We start from the raw sequence: 20,603 nt of genomic DNA on the forward strand, positions 1-20,603 counted from the left end.
AGAGAATCAAAGTGTATGCGCGTTGTGCACACGCTACATTGATTATGGCAGAGCATGCGCCCTTAAAATAGCATATGAATAACATGGGCAACGCGCCACTGACTTTAAACTAGTTTTTTTCGGTTAGTGGCGGAATTGTTTTCTAAACCTGCAAAATAGCATGAGGGAACGTTTGCGCCGGAACACGCCTCCTCTTTGCGCTGAACCGCCCCCGGGAGCGCAAGTGTATTTCTTAGTTAACCGACGTGCGTCTGTGGAGGGAAAAGTCTGCTGTGCGCGGGTGCAAAATAGGAATGATACATGCGTCGGTGTACAAAGTCAATTGTGCTGGGTGCAAGATAGGGCCCATTGAGTCTAACTGCCTGTCCTGCATTGCAACAGTATTAGATCCGGGATTTAAAGAACATTATTTTGATGCGGAGAAAAAGCAGCATGCACAGGGACTGATACAGGCAGAGCTGGAGGTGATGGAAGCTCTTTCACAGAAAAGAACTGGTTCAAAAGAAAAATAAATTCACAAATTGGAAATCACTAACCATTCATGTGTTAGTTTCTGACACATATTTACCACTGGGGTGTGCACAGATCCACTATGCTGTCAGGGGTTTATGTATGCTAACAATCTTGCAATGTCATTCTTTGTCAAATGACTGTATTCAATCTGTTTCAGGGGGACTCAAAGCATGATACCAAGATCTTCTCTCTGGCCGTCCTTCTGAGTAGCACTATAGTCCTGAACAGCCGAGGGACGATCGACAACAGGGCTATTGAGGAACTGCAGTATCCTTTCATTCATACATTATACATTTTTCGAGTTGACATTTCATTTCATTTACAAATTTTCCAGGGATGTCTGTGAAAAAGGGATGTGTTCTCAAAGCACTTAATCCACTCTGCGTTTCGTTTAATAATGCATTTGTCTAACATTCTATTAATTTTGATACATTTACTTCATAGACATCCTTCTCTGTTATATCCATTCTTCTCTCTGTTTACTCTAATGTTGGTGTCTCTTTTCATAAGTACTGTACTCTGCAAACTGTGGTATTGTTTTTTGGTGTTGGAGCATCATCATCATCATCATCTTCTTCTTCTGCTTATCCGGCGTGGGTCGCGGGGGCAGCAGTCTAAGCAGAGATGCCCAGACTTCCCTCTCCCCAGACACTTCTTCCAGCTCTTCTGGGGGGACACTGAGGCGTTCCCAGGCCAGCCGGGGTCTCCTCCTGGTGGGACATGCCCGGAACACCTTCCCGGGAAGGCGTCCAGGAGGCATCCGGAACAGATGCCCGAGCCACCTCAGCTGGCCCCTCTCGATGTGGAGGAGCAGCGGCTCTACTCCGAGCTCCTCCCGAGTGATTGAGCTCCTCAGCCTATCTCTAAGGGATCGCCCAGCCACCCTACGGAGAAAGCTCATTTCGGCCGTCTGTATCCGTGATCTTGTTCTCTTGGTCATGACCCACAGCTCATGACCATAGGTGAAAGTAGGAACGTAGATTGACCGGTAAATCGAGAGCTTCGCCTTGCGGCTCAGCTCTTTCTTCACCACGACAGACCGGTACATCGACCACATTACTGCAGAATCTGCACCGATCTGTCTGTCAATCTTCCGTTCTATCCTTCCCTCACTCGTGAACAAGACCCCAAGATACTTGAACTAATCCACTTGAAGCAGTAACTCTCCACCAACCTGAAGTGGGCAAGCCACCCTTTTCCGATTGAGAACCATGGTCTCGGATTTGGAGGTGCTGATTCTCATCCCAGCCTGCTTCACACTCGGCTGCAAACTGTCCCAGCGTATGCCGAAGGTCCTGGTCTGATGGGGCCAGCACGACAACATCATCCCAAAGGTACTGTCCCCGACCGCCATGCGATGCTGCAGAGGTGTGTCAGCCAAGACAGCCCCACAACATCCAGAGACTTGAGGTACTCAGGGCAGATCTCATCCACCCCCTGTGCCTTGCCACCGAGGAACTTCTTGACTACCTCGGTGACTTCAGCTTGGGTGACCGACGAGTCCACCTACGAGCCCTCAGCCTCTGCTTCCTCAATGGAAGACGTGTCGGTGGGAGATTTTTTGCCTCCACAACCACCCGGGCTGCAGTCCGCTTGGCCTACCGGTACCCGTCAGCTGCCTCAGGAGTCCCACAAGCCAGTCAGGCACGATAGGACTCCTTCTTCAGCTTGAAAGCATCCCTTACTTCTGGTGTCCACCACCGGGTTTGGGGATTGCCGCCTCGACAGGCACCGGAGGCATTATGGCCACAGCTCTGAGCGGCCGCGTCAACAATGGAGGTGGAGAACATGATCCACTCGGACTCAATATCTCCAGATTCCCTCAGGATCCGGTCGAAGCTCCGCCGGAGGTGGGAGTTGAAGATCTCTCTGACAGGAGACTCGGCCAAACATTCCCAGCTGACCCTCACTGTACGTTTGGGTCTGCCGTGTCTGTTCAGCTTCCTCCCCCGCCATCAGATCTAACTCACCACCAGGTGGTAATCAGTTGATAGCTCCGCCCCTCTCTTCACCCGAGTGTCCAAGACATACGGCCGGAGGTTGGATGAAATGACCACAAAGTCGATCATAGACCTCCGGCCTAGGGTGTCCTGCTGCCACGTGCACTGATGTACACCCTTATGTATCGGAGCAGTTTAATGAATATAGGGCCCGATACCGATAATGTTTTTTTGTGAATGCCAAGTGAAAAGGAACATTTGATGAAGTAGTATGTACAACATGTATGTACATCTTTGTATTTTTGAGAGAATAATGTTTATGCATGGTTATTGAAAAAACAAAAAATTAAAGTTTCTGAAATAAGGCCACAAAACACATACTAAATATGTGTCCACAATACTTTTGACTAATGGATGTTGTCGCCTGGAGTTTTTGCTTCAAAATGATCTGAAAATGATCCTTTCTAATCATTCACAAAAACAATAAATTGATTTAAATTTTGTAAGACACTTTTTGTTTGAAAAGACAATATACATGGGGGCGTGAATGATCATGAATAATGATGTGATTCACACCTGAGAAGACAATGACCTGTATAATGAGCTGCATAATCAGTGTTGTGCCTGAACGCGTTCATTGAACGATAGTTCATGAAATCGTTCATATTTTGGGCGAACGTGAACTGAACGTACTGTATTACTGCCTGATGAACGTTACTGTGAACTCGTTCATTCTGGGGTCTGTGAACGCCACACTCTCTCAGTTTAACTTCGCTCAATAGAGTGCCAGATTTCTATAGAGCCTTCCAGGCGAAAACCCGGCTAAAACACGCCGTAAACCGGCCTTAATATGTAGCGGAAAAACACCCAATCTGGCAACACCAGCCACCAGTGTCTACTGACTCTCTTGTTCGATCTCGTTCATCAAAATGAACAAATCTTTTTCGAGTCATTTCGTTCATTTAAGGGGCTTTAAATGTTATACTATTAACTGGCAAATTCCCAGAACACATCCACCTACGCAATCTTGATCATATTCTGAATTAAGAAATCATTATAATGCAGTCAAAAATCGTTTACAGGGAACATAAATAATTACTTTACCTTCCGAGTCTTTCGTTCATTTGTCACGTGAAAGACGCAATGAATGGATTGTTCATGAACGACTCATCACTTACGTTACAAATCAAAACAAAAAGCAGCAAGGAGGCATCATATGATCATTTAAACGAGTTTTATGACAAGGTCGGTGAGGATGGGGAAAATCTGACGCATAGCTTCAGTGTTAAAATTGATAAAATAATTGTCTGTGGTTCTATATGGGCTGTGGCAATCATTTTGAAAAATAATATCTCGCAGCAACATGGAAAAAAAGAACTATGAACTAGTTTATTTTTGGAACTGTGAACTTAGTTCAAAATTTTCAAAAATGAACTATGAACTGAATTAGTTAATTTTAAAATTTGTGAACTGAACTTTGAACTAGTTCATGTAGAAAGTGAACTTTCCCAACACTGTGCATAATGAGCCTTACATTCAGGTGTCACTAAGAGCGTATACCACAATAAAGAATGTGAGGACTTATTTTGTATGCATGCAAATTGTGTAACATCCAAGGTAAACATTTCTAGTAACTATGCAGTTAATTCTCATACTGTATTTTCAGAAAGTTTTAGAATATATCCTCTCCCCAAATGTGTCACTAATAAAAAAAACATTAATAAATAATTTAATGAGAAGGTTTATATTGACCTATTAAGATGTTGCTTACATCTACCTTGTAAATATATTTTTTGCTATTTTATTAAAAAGTGTAAATCAACACATGTAAATCAACACCAATTACAATTTTAACAATATTTCAAGTGTAATCTTTCTTTGTAAAAAGTATACATTTTATCATACGTATTTAAAAGTTAAGGATTCATTAGTTTGAATATTGGAACAAACACTATAATAGCATCTTGATAATTTAATATACCTGCTTTATTTTTGACAAAACATCCCATACTATTTAACCCTCTGGGGTCTGAGGTGTTTTTGGGGCCCTAGAGATGTTTTGACATGACCTGACATTTGTGCTTATTTCAGCTACTTACAACATACTATTGGCCAACATGTAATTTTGTTGTATTCAGCACAAACTCTGCTACAATAATATGTAAGCAAAATGGATGTACATGTTTGCATTTTATAGAAAAAAAATATTATGCGTGGTTAGTATGTTTTGGGAAAAAACATTGTTACATTGTTACATTTAACACATACTGGATAGTTGTCCACAAGACTTTGGAATTACTATTCTTGTAGGCTAGAATTTTTTCTACAAAATGATGTGAAAATCATTCTGACATCACTCTTTCACAAACAACAATATAATGATTTTAATTTTGCATGTCAGTTTTTGTGTCAGCACTGCTGTATGCATCGGGCCATGAATATTAATGTGATTCACACCAGGGGTGTGACTAAAGACACTCCCCCCATGGCTAATGGGCCATCAAGGTGCTGTGAGGCAGCCTGAACAAAGAATGATGAACTAAGAATGATTCACTGATGAATAAAAAGTTAAAAAGAACAACATTTATTCAAAATAGAAATCTTTTCTAACAATGGAAAGACTTAAAGTTATTACTATCACTTAATACATCCTTTCCAAAAAAGAAAGAAAAAAAGACCAAACTTTTGTTTTTTTATAAAAAAAAATGTGTATTCAAAGAATCCTGAAAAAGCTATCACAGCTTATAAAAAATATATTAAGCAGCACAACGGTTTCCAACACTTGATTTAAAAATCATTGCCGTTTTCTGTGACACACCACAGAGCTCTGTTATAAGTTGCTCCATAAACTCTTTATGGGAGGAGTTACCATGTAGCTCTTTGTGCACAATGAAAGAGTTGGTGGAAGCAATGTCCAAGAAGTGTAGAAAAATCTTACTGTACCACTTCATGGTTATGTGCTGTGTTGTGTAGTACTGTAACAGCTGATCAGACAGGTCAACACCCCCCAAGTGTTTGTTGTAGGCAGTCACAGATGCAAGACATGGAAATGTCTTTGTCCTCCATGTATCTTGTGTTTTCACCCTCCTCTGCGCAGTGTCTCCTGTATAAGCAGAATGGATGGTTTTTGTCATTTCACACAAGAATAGGTAGGCTACTTTTATATTATGACGATGTAAACACAATCGTCACCGCGAGTATCTGTTGATGGGTATCCCCACGCATTTAGTGACACGCAATGAACGGATCGTTCGCGAACGACACACATCACTACATTTCAAACATTTACACCTGTATTCACAAACATCTGTGCATAAGGCAGTATTGAAGCGTGTCATAGGCTAACCAAAACCGAACATTTATATAAAAATATAATGTAGACAGTATCACATATTTTACCGGAGGCTGAAATATATTTGCACTAAATCACATTATATAACCTAAGCAGATATTCGCAAACAAGCTACATTACGCATAAGGAAGTATTTTAGCATTATAATCAGTGTCATAAGCTAATCAAAACTGAGTGAAATATATATGAAGTATATAAATGTAGTACTGAAAGGTTGCCTACCAGTCTAGTTCACATTTCAACATGTTTCTGTCTATTTATAGATGCATATACATGTATGATATAAGGCTTAGTTCATGTTTTTACTCCAAACTCATTTCATAACATACATTTTAATCTGGCACGACCAGTTTAACATGTCTTACCTTAAAAATCTTCTCATCTTCAAATCGAGTTCTTCTGAGGTAAATCCAAGGTAACAGCACAGCACAGCACAAACACAGTCTTCCAAACTCGATGAAAAGCAGAGAGGAGTAAGTTACCAAAGTCTCTAATTCTTTGTTTTGAGGTGATGAGGGCGTTTACAGGTCTGCGTTCTGCCGCGTGGATCATTTGCATGTCAATCGCAATCAGGACGCGTTTGAGAAACTGTACATGCCGCTGCTTTCTTACGGATTACTTAATCAGAGAATATTTGTTTTTTATATAATTTACATATTTTAAAAATAGAGACTCCAAGCGTTGTATAGACATGTGTTTTAAGTCTGTGTGACAAACATTCGCTGAGTTACAGGTCATTTTCTGTCGCGTTTCAGAATGAGTTTCACATTGAGAGAGACGGCAGAACGCGCATCATGTTTATTTTTCTTTATTTGGCGAAAAGCACAACACTTTGTTTTTATTATGAGTATACACAAAAAAAATACACACTTAACAGGATCGATTGATGTATAACACAAGCATATAAGATAAAAATGAATATTAGTATTTAGATTTTTTTTTGCACTCATAAGGAAAAAAACGAGCCTATCGCGCCGGCGCGATAGCCGACCTCAGGGGGTTAACATATGAGCAGAAATTGTCGAACAAAAGCTTATTTGATGTGGATCTGTCTTTTTTACAGTAAAAACTTTATAATCTATCCAAAACTAATCAACGAAATCTTGTCTAAACATTCATATTTTGTCTGTAACATATCGTTTTTTATGATATATTAGCATATAAATGTTAATTTGCAGTTTAATACGTTGCTTATACAAAGACATTTTATTTCAACATATTTCAGTTGATTTTTACTCATCTCAGTATAGCAATAGTTTGTTAAAAGCTAAACTAGTAGATGTGTTCATGTTAAAATAACATGTTTACTAATGTAAGTGCAAGTGTGAGTTAACGGCACAGATGCGCGCTGTTGTTTACTACAGCTGAAGTAAACATCTGTGCCGTTCATTCATTCACACACAGACACGCGATTCATATTTAAACAGTTTTTTTTTTTTTGCGGTTTACATACACTATTGCATATCGCGATTAGAACAAAGCACTTAAGAATAAAGAACTTACTATTCACAGTCCTCAGCTGGATCCGTTGCTCCCCGAAGCGAAACTAAACCACACTTCTGAGGTAAATATCCCAGGATTATTCCTCTCAGCGAAGCAGACGTAAGTGCATGAGTCTGATTCAACTTGATATGTTTTATCGAGCTGATGAGGGCGTTGACACGTTTGCATGGTTTGCCTCAGATCATTTAGCGCGCGCTCTCCATGGGTGTGTTCACATTAGCACTTAATAAGCTATAATGAGCTGAAATGAGAACGACTGACATCTCTCTCTTTTCATAAAGATTACAAAAACTGAGAATATTTGTTTTTTTAATAAATTACTTTATTTAAAAGAAGTGAATTCAAGCTTTATGCCTGTTTGACTGAGTATTTGCTGAGTTACAGTTCATTTTCGGACGCCTTTCAGAATGGACTTCACTGACAGAGAGAAGGCAGAACTCGCATCATGTATATTTTTCTTTATTTGGCAAAAAGCACAACACTTTGTTTTTATTGTGAGTATACACAATATACGCTTAATCGAATCGAATGATGTATAACACTTATTTTGTATTTTGTAAGTATTTTGAGTCTCTTTTGCACTGATAAGAAAAAAAGCGAGCTTGTTGCGCCGACACTATAGCCGACCCCAGGGGGTTACTCACAACACCAGCCTGCCATCATCCTCATCAGCTCTGATCTATAAAAGCCAGCACCACACTCACATTCGTTGTCTGGTCTGTCTATGCCAATGGAAGGACTTACCCAACTACTCACCTTGGAAACTTACCTGTCTTTAGTCCGGCTTCATTGTTGTGCTTCCCGGTTGTGGAGAGACACTGGGAAGTTCGCTTGAGTAAAAACAATAGGCTTCAGATATTTTATGTGGGGAAGGGGGATTGGTTTGTTAAACTATGAATGTGAAACCCTAGTAAAAACAATTGCCGTTGATTGACGCCAATCGGACGTTCATGGGTTTTTTTTCGTTTTTTTATTTGAAAGTTAGGCTAATAAACATGTTGCATTCGGCCTGATTATGTCATTTTTTAAGTTACATAGCCTTCCTCCAGTTTTCCTCAACTTGACTAATTAAGAGGCGATATTTGACCGGCATATCATTAAAATGTCCGGAAAACGAAACCTCTGCCGGTCACTTTGACCGGCACCATTTTTTTCTAGCGGAAACTCTGATATATATATATTGTCCTTGCATTCTTTATGTACACAATATTAATCTTTTACATTGTAATCCTTTTTATTTTTAATATTTGGCTAGTTTGTGTGCTGCTGGACTTCCCTGTGTGTGTAATAAGCAGAATGTACGCACATTGTGGACCCGCCTATAGGCTCACATTACTCATTAAATATTGCGCCGTTGACTTTAGATCAGGTTTTTGCTGGTCAATGGCCCTGTCTATTTCAGTTGCCTTAAAATATCAACGCGCCAACAATGCGCTTGAACACACCTCATTTTCATACCTGCACGCCCATGGGCACATAAATAGGCACTAATGCATTTGCTATTTAAACAATGTAGCGCAGGACATGAAAAGGATAACTGCGTCAGGCTGAAACTAGCAAAAAACACTTGCGTTGCGCTTGGCGCTGCAATGCGCCGGGTGTATGATAAGGTCCTTAACCCTCTGGGGTCTAAGGTGTTTTTGGGGTCCTTGAGATGTTCTGACATGCCCTTACATTTGTGCTTTTTTCAGTTGCTTATAAACATATTAATGGCAAAGGTATAATTACACTCTATTTAGCACAAACAGGGCTACCATAATATGTGAGCAACATGTATGTACATGTTTGTATTTTTGAGAAAATAATGTTTATGCATGGTTATTGAAAAAACTAAAAATGAAAATTTCTGAAATAAGGCCACAAAACACATACTAAATATGTGTCAATAAGACTTCTGAATAATGCATTTTGTCGCCTAGAGTTTTTTCTTCAAAATGATGTGAAAATCATCCTGCCTAATCGTTCACATAAAACAATACATTGATTTAAATTTTGTAACACACTTTTTGTTTGGAAAGGCAATATGCGGGTGGGCGTGATTCACACCTGAGGAGACAATGGGGCCCGCATAATGAGGCTGCATACGTAATGAGCCTTTCATTCAGGTGTGTGACTGAGCCACAAGAAAGAATGCAAGGACAATATATATATATCAGAGTTTCCGCTAGAAAAAAATGGTGCCGGTGCCGGTTTCACATTCATAGTTTAACAAACCAATCCCCCTTCCCCACATAAAATCAGAATCAGAATCAGAATCAGAAAGAGCTTTATTGCCAAGTGTGCTTGCACCCACAAGGAATTTTTCTTGGTACTGAAGCTTCCAGTGCACATATACAAATACAAATACAACAAGAAACATAGTAATACAAATTCTAAGAATAAAAATATATAAAAAATAAATAAAAATTGTATAAAAGTAAAAAAGTAGGGTCACAGTTGGGTTTAGTCCGAATAAACATTTACAGATTATGAACATATTTACAGTATTTTGAGTAGTATGAATAATATAAATATAAATATCACCTGAGTTAGAGAATATTGCACCAGACAGTGGGAGTCTAGCGCATGTTACAGATTATAAACATATTTACAGTATTTTGAGTAGTATGAATAATATAGATATAAATATCACCTGAGTTAGAGAATATTGCACTAGACAGTGGGAGTATTGCACTTACAGGCATATGCCTTGGGGGCATGTTAAGTGTTCAGAAGGGAAATGGCCTGTGGAAAGAAACTGTTCCTGTGCCTGGATGTTCTTGTGGCCAGTGATCTGTGTCGCCGTCCTGACGGTAACAGTTCAAACAGGTGGTGTCCAGGGTGAGTGGAGTCTGTGATGATTTTACCTGCTCTCTTCCTCACTCTGGAAGAGTACAGGTCCTGGAGGGCTGGCAGGGGGGCACCAATAATCCTCTCTGCAGTCCGGACTGTCCGCTGCAGTCTCCTGATGTCCAATTTGGAAGCTGAACCAAACCAGACAGTGATGGAAGTGCTTAAAACAGACTCAATGATGGCTGAGTAGAACTGGATCAGCAGCTCCTGTGGCAGATTGAACTTCTTCAGCTGGCGAAGGAAGTACAGTCTCTGCTGGGCCTTTTTCACAATGGAGTCAATGTGATTTGCCCACTTCAGGTCCTGAGAGATGGTAGAGCCCAGGAACCTGAATGACTCCACTGCTTCCACAGTGCTGTTCATGATGGTGAGAGGGGGGAGTGCTGGGGTGTTTCTCCTGAAGTCCACAATCATCTCCACTGTTTTGAGTGTGTTCAGCTCAAGGTTGTTATAACTGCACCAGACAGCCAGCTGTTCAACCCCCAGTCTGTAAGCAGACTCGTCACCATTTTGGATGAGACCGATGACAGTGGTGTCGTCTGCAAATTTCAGGAGCTTGACAGAGGGGTCTTTAGAAGTGCAGTCATTAGTGTAAAGGGAGAAGAGCAGTGGGGAGAGAACGCACCCTTGGGGGGCGCCAGTGCTGATGGTGAGGGTCCTGGATGTGAGTTTCCCCAGTCTCACTAGCTGCTGCCGGTCCGTCAGGAAGCTGGAGATCCACTGACAGATTGAGGATGGCATGGAGAGCTGAGTCAGTTTGGCTGTGAGAAGATCAGGGATGATGGTATTGAAGGCCGAACTGAAGTCCACGAATAAGATCCGTGCATAAGTCCCAGGTCTGTCAAGATGTTGCAGGATATAGTGCAGTCCCATGTTGACTGCATCATCCACAGACCTGTTTGCTCTGTAAGCAAACTGAAAGGGATCCAGCAGGGGTCCAGTGATGTCCTTCAGATAGGCCAACACCAGTCTTTCAAACGACTTCATGACCACAGACGTGAGAGCGACAGGTCTGTAGTCATTAAGTCCAGTGATTTTAGTTTTTTTGGGAACCGGGATGATAGTGGAGCGTTTGAAGCAGCAGGGAACTTCACACTGCTCCAATGATCTGTTGAAGATCTGCGTGAAGACTGGGGCCAGTTGGTCAGCACAGGCTTTTAGACAAGCAGATGAGATGCCGTCTGGGCCTGAAGCTTTCCTAGTCTTCTGTTTTTTGAAGACTCTGCTCACGTCCTCCACGCAGACCTTAAGCTCAGGTTGGATGGCAGAAGGGGGGAGGAGAGGGGTTGCAGGAGGTGATGGTGGATGTGTGAAGTGCACATCAGAGCGGGTGTGAGGTGTGAGTCTGGGCTTCTCAAACCTGCAATAGAATGCATTGAGAGTGTCAGCCAGTTGTTGATTCTCCACAGATGGGGGGGATGGTGATTTGTAGTTGGTGATGTTCCTCAGGCCTCTCCAGACTGATGCGGGGTCGTTGGCTGAAAACTGGTTTTTCAGCTTTTCAGAGTAGCTTTTTTTAGCAACTCTGATCTCCTTTGTCAGTCTGTTTCTGGCCTGGTTATACAAGATTTTATCCCCACTTCTGTAAGCATCTTCTTTGGCATGACGAAGCTGTTTGAGTTTCCCAGTAAACCATGGTTTATCATTAGTGAATGATAAGAATGTCCTGGTAGGAATGCATGTATCCTCACAGAAACTGATATATGATGTTACAGTATCTGTGAGCTCATCCAGATCGGTGGCTGCAGCTTCAAAAACAGTCCAATCAGTGCAATCGAAGCAGGCCTGTAGATCCTGCTCTGCTTCATTGGTCCATCTTTTTACAGTCCTTATTACAGGTTTAGCTGATTTCAGTTTCTGCCTGTAGGTCGGTATAAGATGAACCAAACAGTGATCAGAGAGCCCCAAAGCTGCCCGTGGGACGGAGTGATACGCATTCTTTATCGTGGTGTAACAGTGGTCCAATATATTACTGTCTCTGGTAGGACATGTAACATGCTGTCTGTATTTTGGCAGTTCACGGGAGAGATTTGCTTTGTTAAAATCCCCAAGAATGATTAAAAGAGAGTCTGGGTACCTTTGTTCCATTTCAGCTATATGTTCAGCCAGCTGTTGTAGCGCTGCGCTCACACACGCGTCTGGAGGAATGTAAACATTCGCGAGAATGAATGAGGAAAACTCCCGCGGCGAGTAGAAAGGTTTACAGTTTATGAAATGCGCCTCTAAATTAGGAGAGCACATCTTCTTCAGTGTTGTTACATCTGAACACCAACTTTCGTTAATGAAGAAACACAATCCACCACCTCTCGTTTTCCCCGTTAGTTCCGCGATGCGATCCGCTCGGAACAGCTGGAAGCCCGGCAGATGTAGTGCGTTGTCCGGTATGGCTTCACTCAGCCAGGTTTCAGTGAAGCACAGAGCAGCGGAGTTTAAAAAATCCTTGATAGTGCGGGTGAGGAGAAGAAGTTCGTCCATTTTGTTAGGAAGAGATCGGAGATTCGCAAGATGAATACTGGGTAGTGCAGTGCGGAGGCCGCGCTCGCGGAGTTTAACCAGCGCGCCCGCGCGCTTCCCGCGTTTGCGTCTGACCGCGCGTTTGAACAACACCGCTGCCCCTCCAACGAGAATGTCCAGTAAAACGTCTGAGTTATCAAAATCTGTAAAAAACTTGTCTGGTGTGTGTTTCCTAATGTCCAGAAGTTCGTCTTTGGTGAAACTGATAGGAAAAGAATGACTAAACGCAGAACAAACGAACAAAAACAACACAATGACTGGAGAGCTCCACACCGAGGCAGCCATCCGCGGCGCCATCTTGGTCAAATGATGACCAGTTCAAAGTTCAGTTCAGTTCAGTTGGTCAAATGATGCAGTTAAAATATCTGAAGCCTATTGTTTTTACTCAAGCGAACTTCCCAGTGTCTCTCCACATATATATCTTAAGAAAGCTTGAAATGTCTTTTTAACAATTTAAAACGAAAAGAAATAGGCTACTCTCTGATTATGTAATCCATGATGTGCATTTCTCTCTAAAGTCGCGTTCACTACGGAGATGGCGATCGTCAACTTCATCTTTACAACTGTTGTTGCTGTTAATAAACTAAAAATAATAGGCCTATAATTTTATTAAAGAATAAATTCAATGAAATTGTAATTGTATTAAAAAAGCAACAAAAAAAAATCCTGTTTAAGGTTTTTTTTTTTTTTTTTTTTGCATTAAATTCAGGTAGGCTACTAGTCACTGTCCTCAGTGCCCAGAAAAGCGCTGAAACGGACATGAAGGGGAACCCGTTTTTATTTATTTTTGGCTTATTTTAACTGGTTTATCCAGTTTTCTGGAGGCCCACCTACAATCAAAATCCTGGCGCCGCTAGTGCTTCGCAGCGGTCTGATATCAAGAAATAACAGACCGCATTCCACATTGGAATTCAACCAAGCCATGAAATAATATTTAATAACTTTCAAACGGTAGAGCCTATTCCTTTATAACATAGCCAAAGGTCGGTGTATTTTTGCTTATACATTTTAGGCGTATTCTCAAATTCAGATTGTTTTAGGGGGGCGGGATTATTAGGCAATTTTAATCGGACAATTTGACCGGAGAGATTTAATTTTGTCGGACATTTCATTTTTTTTCCGGCCAATGTCCGGTAATTACCGGACAACGGAAACCCTGATATATATATATATATAATTGGTTCACAGTTGTTGTTGTTTTTTCCACAAATTGTGTTTGCAAATTGTAGAATATCCAAGGTAAACATTTCTAGTAATTGTGCAGTTAATTGTTCTCATACTGTATTTTCAGATTTGGAATATATTCTCTACCCAAATGTGTCACTAATAAAGCATAATAAAATTATTTAAAGAGAAGGCTTATAATGACCTTTTAAGATTTTGTTTACATCTATCCTTGTATATTTATATATATATATATATATATATTTTTTTTTTTTTTTTTTTTTTTATTAAAAAGGTTATACAATTACAACAACATTTAAAATTGTAACAATATTTCCAGTGTAATCTTTCTTTGTAAAAACTAAAGTATACATTTTATCATACGTAATTCAATTCATATGAGCAGAAATGGGCAACATTATAAGCTTATTTGATGTGGCAGTATTTTACTGTAAAAACTTTATAATCTATCCGATTTTGTAGTCGATTTTTACTCATCTCAGTATAGCAATAGAGTATTGGTAAAAGCTGTTCATTCATTCACACACAAATACGCGATTCATTTTTAAACAGTATTTTTGCCAGCTGTAGTAGCTACACAACAGCGCGCATCTGTGCGTTCATTCATTCACACACAGAAACGCGATTCATATTTAAACAGTCTTTTTGCGTACAGACACTTGCGATTAGAACAAAGCAGATATAGAACTGACCTATTCCTCAGCCGGATCCGTTTGCTCCTCGAAATTAAACTTCTAGAACTTCTGAGGTAAATTTTCCAGGATTATTATCAAGATAGTATTCCTCACAGCGTCGTAAAGTACATGAGTCTAAAAGTGAACTCGCAGTGTGTGTTATCCAGCTGATGTGGGCGTTTCACAGGTTTGTATGGATCGCCTCACATTTGCGTTTGAATAGCGCGCGCTCTCCGTGGGCGGAGTCAAATTAAAACTTAATGAGCTGAGATGAGAACGACTGACATCTCTCTCTTTTCATACATATTACATAAACTGTGAATATTTGTTTTTTATAAAAATTACTTCATTTAAAAGAAGAGAATTCAAGCTTCATGCCTGTGTGTCTGTATGCCTGTTTGACTGAGTATTCGCTGAGTTACAGTTCATTTTCGGACGCGTTTCAGAATTGACTTCTCTGACACAGAGTAGGCAGAACTCGCATCATGTTTATTTTTCTTTATTTTTTCAAAAAGAACAACACTTTGTTTTTATTGTGAGTATACACAAAAATAATACACACTTAACAGGATCGATTGATGTGTGAAATTTGTTTGTAAAATCAAAGTCAACAGAGTATTTTTGAATCTCTTTTGAACTGATAAGAAAAAAAGCGAGCTGGTATCGCCGGCGATACCGCCGACCCCAGGGGGTTAACCTGAGTCTTCTCCTTCTGTTACTGTGACAGCAGCGGCCACTAATTATACTATTTACTCTCCAACACTGCTCCAACACACAGGGAGGGGGCACCTCCCACCGTCACATGAAGGTTACCAGGAATCAAAGTATAAATAATTCTTCAGTGAAACACATTAAGACAACATAGTGTTCCTTTAAATGACCACGGCATTCACATATGTAGTTCTCTATTACCTCTATGCTGTTTTCTGTGTTCTTTGTTTGCTTAATGTTCAAACCTAAACCATCTCCAGATATGTCACAGAGTTGACCGAGTATATAAAGGTCAAATCATCTGATGAGGATGAAGACGACTCAGAGTTTGTTAAGTTCTTCCCTAGTTTCATCTGGGCTGTGAGGGACTTCACCCTGGAACATAAAATCAATGGCAAATACGTGACTGAGGACCAATACTTAGACTATGCCTTGAACCTGAAACCAGGTAATATTTAAATTGAGCTTTTAAATGACCTGATCATCATTGAAAATAGTGTGTAAGAGATACTGTACAGCCAGCCAGAATCAAAAAATAAAGCCAGAGTCTGTATTATACTGAGGTGCTTCATTACACCATCATAACCAGCTGGCTGCTTTCTATGTTTACAATTTTAGAAAATATCACTGAGCCTGGAAAAAACTTTAAACTTAAACTTATAATATAATGTCTGTTCAAGCTTGCAAGTAACCGAAAGGAAAAGGTAATGGCAACATTGTATTTTGCTAACCTCTTTAACAAAGAGGTGTTTCGTATCTTTTAAAGGCACTTCAAGAACAGTTAAAGAGTTCAACCTTCCACGGGAATGTATCCGAAATTATTTCCCGTCCCGGAAGTGTTTTACTTTCCCATTTCCAACCAACCCAGAGAATGTGTCTCGTCTGGAGAGCTTGGATCCTGCTGAGCTTTCCCCAGATTTCCAGAAGGTCTCAGATAATTTCTGCAAGTTCATCTTTGACAGGAGTGAAGTGAAAAAGCTGAAAGATGGACACACAGTCACAGGCAGAGGTGATTTAATAGGATATATGAAATGATCTGACGTGACAATTGTAAAATAAACATTCATAAATGATTAATCTACTATATTCAATTACACAAGTGAATGGCTCAGCTGTTTTGAAGTAGTAACCAGACACATGCATTTCTCCTGTAACTGTTGCTTAACTGCTGTCAACAGAGGAACCATGTTTTGATTAAAAAACCTAAGCTTGTATTTATTAGGTTGTGTGCTCATTGCACCATAATGCCCCATACCAGTGGGGAGACTAAATCAAAATGTTCTTCCATATTTGTGATGTAATTGCACTGAACTGGGAGACACAATGTAAGCTCCTAATCTTCAGAAGAGAGTGGCAAATGCTTATTATTCACACAAAAATATCATACATATCATACAATAGCATAAATTGATTTATCAGTTGAGCTATGACATTGTTTATGACACTTTCTGGACTGCATGTTAATAATCTATAGCTGGCCAGTTAATTTCTTTGTGTCTGACCCTTCTCCTTCCCTGAAGTTCTTGGTCAGCTGGTGAGGACATACGTAGACACAATCTCCAGTGGTGAAGTTCCATTTCTGGAGAATGCTGTGATCGCCATGTCAATGATTGAGAATGAGGCTGCAGTGAAGGAGGGGCTTGAGGTTTACAAGAGTGGAATGGAGAAGCTGAAGGACTCTTTCCCTCTGGAACTGAAGAAAGTGTCCTCAGAACACCAACGTCTCAGCAGCTTGGCAACTCAATCCTTCATGAAGCGTTCCTTTAAGGACAATGAGGGGATATTCATGAAATGTCTAGAGGTGATGCCCAGTAAATAATGTACAGCTCCTGTCTATCTGTCTGTCTCTATCTATCTATCATTCATAGCATCTGGACTGAATCACCTTTTAGACTCCATGTAAATCAAGGGCCAAGTGCTGATGACTCTGTAACAAATTGCCCCTATGTCACTTTAGTTGTCTGGCAGATGCTAACCAGGAACACCTCGAAGCTACTATGTGACTTCAAAAAGATCTTAATCAACTCAGATCAACTCTCCCAAGGCCCTCATAATTAAGTCATCCCAGAATGTATATGAAATATTCCTGTGTTTATGTATGTCCCCACATTATACACTGAACAAAATTATAAACGCAACACTTTTGTTTTTGCCCCCATTTTTCATGAGCTGAACTCAAAGATGAGTCAAAGATGAACTCTATGTACACAAAAGGCCTATTTTTCTCAAATATGTGTTAGTGAGCACTTCTCCTTTGCCAAGATAATCCATCCACCTCACAGGTGTGGCATATCAAGATGCTGATTAGACAGCATGATTATTGCACAGGTGTGCCTTAGGCTGGCCACAATAAAAGGCCACTCTAAAAAATGCAGTATTATCACACAGCACAATGCCATTCTGACTACAGGAATGTCCACCAGAGCTGTTGCCTGTGAATTGAATGTTCATTTCTCTACCATAAGCCGTCTCCAAAGGTGTCTCAGAGAATTTGGCAGTACATCCAACCGGCCTCACAACCACAGACCACATGTAACCACACCAGCATCTTCACCACCAAGATCATCTGAGACCAGCCACCCGGACAGCTACTGCAACAATCGGTTTGCATAACCAAAGAATTTCTGCACAAACTGTCAGAAACCGTCTCAGGGAAGCTTACCTGAATGCTCGTCATCTTCATCGGGGTCTAGACCTGACTGCAGTTGGTCGTCGTAACCGACTTGAGTGCTCAAATGCTCACATTCGATGCCGTCTGGCACTTTGGAGAGGTGTTCTCTCACTGTACAGGGCAGACAGTGTGTATGGCTTTGTGTGGGTGAGTGGTTTGCTGATGTCAACGTTGTGGATCGAGTGGCCCATGCTGGTGGTGGGGTTATAGTATGGGCAGGCGTATGTTATGGACAACGAACACAGGTGCATTTTATTGATGTTATTTTGAATGCACAGAGATACCATGACAAGATCCTGAGGCCCCTTGTTGTGCCATTCATCCACGACAATCACCTCATGTTGCAGCATGATAATGCACGGCCCCATGTTGCAAGAATCTGTACACAATTCCTGGAAGCTGAAAACATCCCAGTTCTTGCATGGCCAGCATACTCACTGGACATGTCACCCATTGAGCATGTTTGGGATGTTCTGGATCGGCGTATACGACAGAGTGATCCAGGTCCTGCCAATATCCAGCAACTTTGCATAGAGTTGATCAGGTTGTTGATTGTGGCCTATGAAATGTTGGTCCACTCCTCCTCAATGGCTGTGCGAAGGAGATGTGTTGCATTGCGTGAGGCAAATGGTGGTTTTTTGCCTCCCCAAAAAAGGCAAATTGGGGTATTAAAAAATAGGTATTTTGTGTTCATAGAAAAAGTCTTAGATCTTTGAGTTCAGCTCATGAAAAATGGGGGCAAAAACAAAAGTGTTGCGTTTATAATTTTGTTCAGTGAATTAGCCTAGTTACAACGTTTTAGTTGTGTTAGTTACATTTTAAATGCTTATATTCATTCATATGTGAGAATGTTTCATTCCTTTAATGTCTTTCAATTCTATAGTATTTGATATCGAAATGTTCCTCTTGTTACGCCTTAATTAATATGTTATGATAAAATTGCATTATATTATATTTTACCATCCTTTGGGGTAAAAACTACCAATTCTGACACCATCATAAAACATCCAAATTAGGCTGTCAGAAGGAGACAGTGAAAACTCTCTTCCGCTAAAAGTTCCTACATACTATTGGTCATTTCACCCATACTAGGTGTGGATTTATCCTTAAAAGACACAAGCTCATCTTCGCTCATTTGTTCCTGTCCGCTCATTTTCCTTTCCTTCGAATGAGACAACATTTTCGGCAACTTTTTTTTTTCAAGTTAACCTTTTAAACTTCCCTTTTTGCTACAAGCTTTTATACTGTTGAGTACTTTAGTTAGTAATCTAATAGAACATAAAAGTTATTCTTCATGGCCAGAAGAATAGACTTTCTTGAGAGTTTATAAGAACAAGAATCTTTCTTGAGAATTCATAAGAAGAATCTTTCTTGAGAATTGATAAGAAGAAGAATCTTTCTTGAGAATTAATATGAAGAAGAATCTTTCTTGAGAATTGATAAGAAGATTGTACTGTCAAACAGATCAGTCGATTTGAAATTAATTCTGTTAAAAGTTATTCTGAAAGCTGTTCTAGCCTGCCTATATATTCATAATTAATTATAATCTGTTGTAATTATATATATATATATATATATATATATATATATATATATATATATATATATATATATATATATATATATATGTGTGTGTGTGTGTGTGTACAAATACATGGGCTATGTATTTCCTTTATTAGATGATTTAAAAATTTAGGCTGCAATTGATCATAATGTGTTATGATTAGTAGTATATATATATATATATATATATATATATATATATATATATATATTTCCCTTTTGAGCTAATTTGTCACACTATCAATTAATGTAATTAATCACACAACAAATTTGGCTGAGAAATTACCTCCTAAAGATAATTTAAAGTCATTATTGTGTTAAAATGAGAAAAGCATAAAATAGACATTATAAAAAGTAGCTTTTAACTTGGAAACAGACATGAACAGAAAAACAGATCAAAAGCAAACTCTAAACATAAACAAATAAACCGTTACAACAATATTAACTTCTTATTTATTGAACTGCTGTAGAAAAACAATATCATATTTGCACTCGTAAAACAGCACTCGTATGATATCATATGAAGCATATATTTATGACATAAATATGAGGCAGAAACTCACTGGTTAAACAATTCTGTAGTATTTGTCCAAGAACAACTGTTATGAAGAAAAATAAGAAAATATTAGTGAATGAGGCCCATTGTTTTGGCTGTAATAATTATTGTATCTGAAACCGAATTGTTTTAAATGCCCATAGTATTTATTTTTTTCAATAGTTGTAGCCTCTAAATGGTATTTAAAGTTGTCTGTTATTTTGTGTGATGCTGCAGGAAGACATTAATAAACTCTTTGATGGATACCTGTGCCAAAACGAGGAGGCTTCAAAAAAAAGATGTGAGAATCTCCTGTCATCCCTTTCTGCTCCAATGACAGAAAAACGCAAGAAAGGATTTTATGCCAGATCTGGTGGTTATGTTCTCTTCTCCCAGGACCTTGAAAACATTGTAAAGGAATACAAAATCCAAGCCAATAAAGGAGTCAAGGTGAGCATCAGCATTTGACACAATTGCTGCAACATCACAGGTTTCAGATGTTTTCAATCTGTAAGAGGTTTGTCATGTTTTCTTAGAGTATGTGTTCATAGAATGTGGGAAACATCTCGGTTGCGTATGCAACCCTCGTTCTCTGAAGGAGGGAATGGAG

General features: G+C 39.8%; 1 protein-coding gene across 4 annotated transcripts in view; it reads left to right on the forward strand.

Moving 5' to 3' along the window:
- The window catches only part of LOC311081722 (guanylate-binding protein 4-like), a 42,283-nt gene that overhangs the window by 10,601 nt on the left and 11,079 nt on the right, over positions 1-20,603 (forward strand). For all 4 annotated transcript variants that reach the window (XR_014605991.1, XR_014605992.1, XM_084112335.1 and 1 more), the window contains exons 4-8: positions 671-780; positions 15,485-15,672; positions 15,991-16,233; positions 16,745-17,025; positions 20,231-20,443. Coding sequence is in view for 2 of the 4 variants with exons in the window: in XM_084112335.1 (XP_083968461.1) it covers positions 671-780; positions 15,485-15,672; positions 15,991-16,233; positions 16,745-17,025; positions 20,231-20,443 (1,035 nt within the window). In the remaining 2 variants the exon portion in view is untranslated. The remainder of the gene's footprint in view (positions 1-670; positions 781-15,484; positions 15,673-15,990; positions 16,234-16,744; positions 17,026-20,230; positions 20,444-20,603) is intronic.

Source organism: Abramis brama (assembly GCF_963993115.1).
Source record: "Abramis brama genome assembly, chromosome: 4".
NCBI classification, from domain to species: domain Eukaryota; kingdom Metazoa; phylum Chordata; class Actinopteri; order Cypriniformes; family Leuciscidae; genus Abramis; species Abramis brama.